Source organism: Tetrao urogallus (genome assembly GCF_951394365.1).
Source record: "Tetrao urogallus genome assembly, chromosome: 6".
Classification (NCBI taxonomy): Eukaryota; Metazoa; Chordata; class Aves; order Galliformes; family Phasianidae; genus Tetrao; species Tetrao urogallus.
The window spans coordinates 55,448,980-55,455,499 of NC_136819.1; the positions used below are offsets into that span (position 1 = coordinate 55,448,980).

The 6,520-nt window shown below is 47.5% G+C and overlaps 2 protein-coding genes across 5 annotated transcripts in view; one reads left to right on the forward strand and one right to left on the reverse strand.

The window, feature by feature from the left end:
• The window catches only part of KIAA0586, a gene marked incomplete at both ends in the record, with an annotated part of 64,354 nt that extends 63,934 nt beyond the window's left edge, over positions 1–420 (reverse strand). The window contains one exon of the mRNA XM_079537356.1: positions 123–420. Within this exon, the coding sequence (XP_079393482.1) occupies positions 123–420 (298 nt within the window). The remainder of the gene's footprint in view (positions 1–122) is intronic.
• A 3,093-nt stretch (positions 421–3,513) lies between these two features.
• Positions 3,514–6,019, forward strand: TIMM9 (translocase of inner mitochondrial membrane 9; the record flags this gene model as incomplete). 4 transcript variants are annotated; one of them, XM_079536952.1, is made up of 3 exons in its annotated part: positions 3,514–3,552; positions 3,876–3,971; positions 5,885–6,019. In XM_079536952.1, 3 exons carry the CDS (start codon positions 3,514–3,516, stop codon positions 6,017–6,019), a joined length of 270 nt encoding a protein of 89 aa, XP_079393078.1. The 4 variants fall into 4 exon arrangements, with proteins under 4 accessions (XP_079393078.1, XP_079393079.1, XP_079393080.1 ...); XM_079536953.1 differs by having other exon boundaries at positions 5,954–6,019; XM_079536954.1 differs by having other exon boundaries at positions 5,969–6,019.
• Positions 6,020–6,520: the final 501 nt, after the last annotated feature.

The following is a 6,520-nucleotide window of genomic DNA, read 5'->3' on the forward strand; positions in this document are numbered from 1 at the left end:
GGGCTTCCAAAATTACAATGCTCTGTAACAGAAAACAGTAGATTATATAATCTTAAATAGATTAAACCTAACCTGAATTTGTCCAACAAACGAAAAATAAATCAAATGTAACAAATGAATACCTGGTGCGGCGCTGCAGGGCGTGACATCGGCGACGCTACAGCTCGAAGCCCTGTTTGATGACAGTGACACGGCCGGAGGCACGCATGGCGTTTCCCTTCGACCCAAAGCCACACCGCTCGTCTGGCCAGACGGAACCGCCTCGCGGAGCTTCGTTACACAAACGGCAACGCCATTCCCGCACCCGCCTCCTCCAGAGCCTTTCGCCCCGTAGGCACCGGTGGAGCGAACGAGCACATCCCCGGCCGTCAGGCTGCTCAGCGAGTCCCAGCTGATGCTGGAGCTGCTCTCCGCTGCCATGAAGGCTTCGTAGCGGAGAGGCGGTCGGCGGTGTTCTAAAGGCAAACCCTACGGGCCGCGCGAGGCAGGGCCGGCTGCGACCGCCGCCATGGCAACGGCGCCCGGTCCCCCTTAGGCGCGCCGTTCTGACGCACTTCCTGTCGCGCGCCGCCCACGAGGTAAAGCTATCGGCGAGCCTACCGCGCTCCCTGATTCGCCGCGGGGCTTTTTGTCGAATCGGCGGGCCGATAGCCGACTCTCTCCTTCCCCCCGCGCGGCCCGGACTCGTGGTGGTGCGGTGAGTGCGCGCGCGGGCGGCGGGAAGGCGCGGAGCGGGAGCTGCGAGGAGTCGCGTTCCTCAGCGGCGGGGAAGGGCCGCGTCCTCGGGCCGCGCGGGCAGGGGGTGCGAGGTGCCCTTGAAAGGGAGAGCTGAGGGATGTGGGAGAAGAGCGAGGAGCTTTACCTCAGCGCGGGCGCGGAGCGCTCGGAACCGCAGGCATCGGGCAGGCCTGGCGCGACTGAAACGGCAGGCCGCGCGTGGAGGAGCGCTTCTTGTCTGTCGGATGGCATTCCCGTGCGGGCGGTACGGGAGGCCCCGTCAGGGCGCCTCGCTGCCTCCTGCGTTGCACAACGCCGCCGCTAGGGGGCAGAGCTGCGCCGCCACAGACAGCGAAGGAAAGAGTTCCGCGAGAGGGCTGGGCGGGAAGAGGGAAACAGAGCTTGTTTTGTTTCCATGGGAAAGGATGCTGTTGAGTCAAGATTAGGGAATCGCTGCTGCCCTGTCACTGCGAGGAGACCTCGTTGAGGCCTTGCGGTACTTACGGAGAGCTTTAAGCAGGAGGGAAAATTAACTTCTTGCGTCTGATAATAACAGAAGGAGGGGGAGTGGTTTTAAACCAAAAGAGGGGAGATTCAGATTAGGTGTGAGGGGGAAACTCTTCATTCAGAGGGCGGTGAGGCCCTGGCACTGCTGCACAGAGCTGCGGGTGCCCCATCCTTGCAGGTGCCCAAGGCCATGGATGGGCTCCGTGCAGCCTGAGCTGGTGCCCCATGTAGTGGCTGGTAACCCTGCCTGTCCCATTAATCCTGCTCTGGTCACATTATCTTTGAGATCCCTTCTGACCCAAGCCATTGTATGGTTCTTGAGCCCCCTGCTTTTGCTCAGTTTTCTTTTCAAAAGAACATCTCTCTGGTATGTAACAACTCACCTGGAGGAGCACCGGGGCTCTTTGAGACGGGACCTCCCAGCTACTGCTGCTTTCCTCATGATCCACATGATTTCAAGTGTGGCTTTGCAGTCACCAATGGTCCTTGACCACGCACCAAGATGTGCACTAAAGCCATATAATTTCACTGCCTGCGCTGCACAAAGTAGCTGCAGAGGGACTGGTGCTTCAGACATGTAAAATAAGATGGTGCCATTAGGTTGTTTTAAGTCAGAGCTGCTTCCCAAGTGCAAGTGTACAGGCGTTGTGGAGCTGCAGCTCAGTTGGGCATAATCTTAAGCTTGCCAAACAAGCGACAGAAGAGGAAAACTTTAGGTTTGTTGTAAGCAAACACAGTGAAGCAATACTGAGTGTGAGAAAGGCACTGGGAGGGTCTGGGGCTGTTAACTTTCGGTGCATGGGAGAGGACAAAAGTCTTTTCTGTACCTTGTGGGCTCGGGCTGTCTGTTTAATCATCAACATAAAGTGGATTGACAGCATTCTCACTGTTGTTTTTTTCTCTTGTAACAGACAAATGGGAGAGTAGAACTGCCCTCATTTCAGCAGTTCTCCCAGATGACGTTTGTGTCCACTTCTCTTAAAACAAGTGAGAGGTTACAATAACCTCAGCAATGCTTTGCTTCTCAGTAACCATATCTCGTAGGTTCTCTTTAAAACAGAGTAATCCATTGCCTCGTGAGGCGTTCTTGGTCAGGGGGTTGGAGATCTTAAACCCAAGAACCACACGTGCTCCTTATCTTCAGTCCCTCAATTCTATCGCTACACACGTAGCAATGAAGTGTAACTTTAAGAGGCAGATATTACCCTTGTTCCACTACTGGGAGGAGGAGGGTGGCTGCATGCTTGCAGGAGCTCCGCAGTGCTATTTTAATTGCTTCTTTCTCTTGTAGAAATAAGTCACTTTGTTCTTGTTCATCGTAATTAGCAGTTGCACTCACTAGAGAGCTGAAGGAGCTTTCTTCACAAAGTCATTATAGTTTGGCACTGATTTTTCTTCCACTCGTTACTGTGAATAAAACTGAAGGATCATCTTCTCTTCAAGGTGTAACATTAACTGACATTACCATGGGTGATAGGCCTTGGGTAATATGTCAAGCATGGGAAAGGAGGACATGCTTTCACTGTTCTTGAAGGCTGCCTAGAGGTGTACTTTCAAGCTTTAACTTGTTTATGGTGTTAGATGAGGAATGCGAGCCACCCTTAAGGATGCTTGCTTAAATTCTTGGATCCCTGGCTGCTCGTTCTTCCCTTTTCGTTTGTCTGTTTTTCTTTCTTTAAGGCTGCCCTCATTTTGTTACGATTTCTTGAATTTCACGTGCTACATTCAGTGACCAGAACGCTGGCTCTGGTTGAAGTGTTTGGTGAGAATGCAGCTGCACTGAATCCATTCATCCATTTCTGATCCATGCTGGTTCATTCAGAGTTGGCACTGGTTTATATTTGTTTGCCTTAGAGTTCTTTCTGCAAATGACAGCTCAAGTCACTGAATTAGAAGGCTAGATAACGTTACTGCTTGCTTCTCCTCCACTCCAGTTTTACTTCATGTATTTGAAAGCCTTTATAAACATTCCACACCTTTCTCCACCCTCCCATGTAGTCATTTCAGCTGTTCCAAATGCTTATAAAGTGTTAAAAGGACAGCAGTTAGCAGGTAGATCTGGAAAGAACTCAACATCTGGAACTACCTTGGATATTCTTTTAGCTGAATACAAGTCAGAAAACTTTATGTGGGTGGCTTGAAAGTTTGCTGACACCATTGCATTTAAGCACACTTAGGGAACACGTACAGCTTGGCTCTCTTCAAAAATGTTGTGGTGTGTGTATGGTTTCTTGTGTAGAACTCAACTTTTATCTTCAGAACAGGTGACAGAATCACAGAGAGCAGAATATGGCTGGACAAATATCAGAAACTGATCAGATCAAGCAGGTGAGTGCTGTGTTCTTGAGTGGTGCATCTGTCACATAGAGCAAAAGGTACAGGGCATGGGGCAGGAGGAAAACCTCTCTATGTTGTCCTCTGGGATGAGATTAATTCTCTGTCAAGCAACACTCACCCCTGTCCCATACAGCACTGGGCCTATTTAAGCACTAACAGCATTTGGTGCTGAATCTGCTGCTGGAAGTAAGTTTTTTCTGATGAGTTGTCCTTTGAATGTCACCATCACCAAGCAGCTCATGGAGCTGTGCATAAGGAAAAAAATGAGTGGAGACAGAGGTATTTTTTAATGGTGTTTTCAATTTTTAATGCAGTTCAAGGAGTTCCTGGGAACATATAATAAAATTACAGAAAGTTGCTTCATGGATTGTATAAGGGATTTCACCACCAGAGAAGTTAAACCAGAAGAGGTATGTAAATGTTTCCTATGCTTTTAATTACCTTTAGGCAGAATTTCTGTTTAATACTCAAATTTCAGAAGCGATTTGGACAGTTTGGATCTTTCAGTTAGCTGAAAAGCTCATCAGCTGTCTTTGGAGGAGTGGAAGTGTTCTGGCATGCAGTGAGCAGGGAGGTGTGCTGGTGGAAATCTATTGCCCCCACAGCTCTGGCTGCTCGGTCCAGTTGCCTGCAGTGCAGGGAGCTCCATCACGTACCCATCTGCCAAAAGAAAAGGCTCTGGCTCACATGAGTTGCATGTTGTCCTTGGCCTTTCGTCGCTTGCTGGGAGGCTTCAGACTGGTGTAATTAATATAATTGGTTAAAAGTCTAATAGCTTTGCTTAACTCCAGCTTTCCTGCTACCAGGAAAAAAAACACCCCAAAACCACCTAAACCACACACAAAGATTTAAACCTGCTTTGTGTTTGAGCATTTGCTGCCTCCTTAGAGTTTAACAGCTGTCCCTCAGTGCAGGCAGAAATCATCTCTCCGTTCACCTTTTGTTTTGCTGCACTAAACCAAGCTCTCCTGGCTTCCCAAGACAGATCCTTTGTTCCCATGATAATTCTCTGCATTTGCTTTGTTGGAAACGTTCTCAATTGCAGGTGTCAGAATTACTCTGGATAAGGTTTTGCCATTGTCTTTCACCAGCTCATTTTAGCTGCTCGAGCTACGCAGGATGCTTTTCCTGCAAAGCACCTGGCTGTGGCCCTCGTGGATATGGAATACTGGTCTGAGTGGATGACTGGTCTGCTCTGGTCCTAATTTCCTATTTAAAGTCATACTTCTTTAAGAATTAAGATAAATGCCTTTGTGGATCTTGGAGAGTCTGCATTTGTAAAAGCAGCTGCTGCCCTCATTGCATACTGCACTCTTCACTACAAGTCTAGGCTTCCCCAGGCAGGGCATCACAGACACCACACCCTCTGGGAGATGTGGCTTGGGGTGCTTCTAGAATCCAACAGCATTTGTTTCCTAGTCAGACTTAACTCCTGCTGAACAGGTTTTACTGTAACTGATGCCAGGTCAGGGAGAGAGAAAGTAGAATGGAGAGGATGTACAGTTGCAGGTTATCTTTTTTTTCTTCCATCATCTCTGCTTTCCACATCCCTTTATACTGAGCAGCATTAAAGCAATTTCTGGTTTTCTGGTAATCATGCAAGGTGCTCATCTTTTGTATTTAAGTGTGATGACTTCTACAGTGATTGAAAGGTTTGGAACTGAATATCTGACTGGTAGAACTGTAACTCAGAAATAGATCCCATGGCTTTTTCTCTACAATTATTGAAAGAAAAAATAAAATGCCCTCACTTGAAAACATGACAGCAGCTGTGGAGCAGGCCCTGGTGTTTGTCCCCTATCCAGCAAGCTGTCTGGTAGCACTTCAGGGGCTGTCCTGTGAAGGTGAACCAGGCTGCTAGAGCTAATAGGAACAAGGTCAAAAAAAGAGCTTAACCTGAGCTACCACACAGGTAGAGCAGACCTGGCTGTCAAAAATTAGTGTTTGCAAACCAGGATTCAGAAAGAGAGGAGGGAAACAACACAAAAACAACCTTTCTTAGGTTTAATACTTACTGCAAAATAAAATCCTTTGTGTACTTCCACTTCACAAGAGCAGTCCAAGGATGAAGTGTTAACATCTCCTGGCTCCAAGATGTTTTTCATGAAGGCCTTTTTACGAGAATGAAATTAAAAGACATTTCAAGCATTCCTCAAAAAACTAAGCTTCCCATTTTCTACTGCACAGAGAGGCTGAACAGTTAGGTCTGAACACAGAGCATGAGATGTAGTCAGTTCATATTATATACCTGACTATTTCACTTGGGATTCTGCTGAGGAGGGCTTCTCCATCACTCTCTGAAGCTGTTTTCCTCTTCCTCCAGATAACTTGTTCAGAACACTGCCTACAGAAGTATTTGAAAATGACACAGAGGATCTCCATGAGATTTCAGGAGTATCACATTCAGCAGAACGAAGCTCTGGCAGCGAAAGCAGGACTGCTCAGCCAACCTCGTTAGACAAGAGCGCTGTGTTCAGACTTCACGAGCAGTGCCAGTGTTCACTGGGCAAGAACACGTTTTGGATTTCCTACTGTCAAGGTGCATGTCCAGCAACTCCAGAGATTGCTGTAGGTGTGTTTGGAAACTGGAAGCCATGGAGGGTAACACAAAGAGTTAGAGAGTGCTGTCTGACAGCGGAGTCTCTTGCTGAAGTCTTTTCCATTCTGCAGTGGAATAAAGCAATTTTTTTTTCAGGGCCCACAGACTACTATGTTTAAATTTCAAGAGGATGGGAAAGTTATACTTTTTCTTCTGTCAGGACTGATTCAGAGGCAAAAGAAGTGTAATATGGAAATACATTTTTTTTAATTTAATTCAAGTAAAGTAAATGGAACCATACAGTTGTATGTATGTTTTTTCCAAGGATCATTTGGGACACTGTTTGAGAGCCATGTTTTGGTTGCAGTTTCATTCCTCATCATCCTCCTATGGACTCTTGTTCATTCTTTGCTGCTTGAT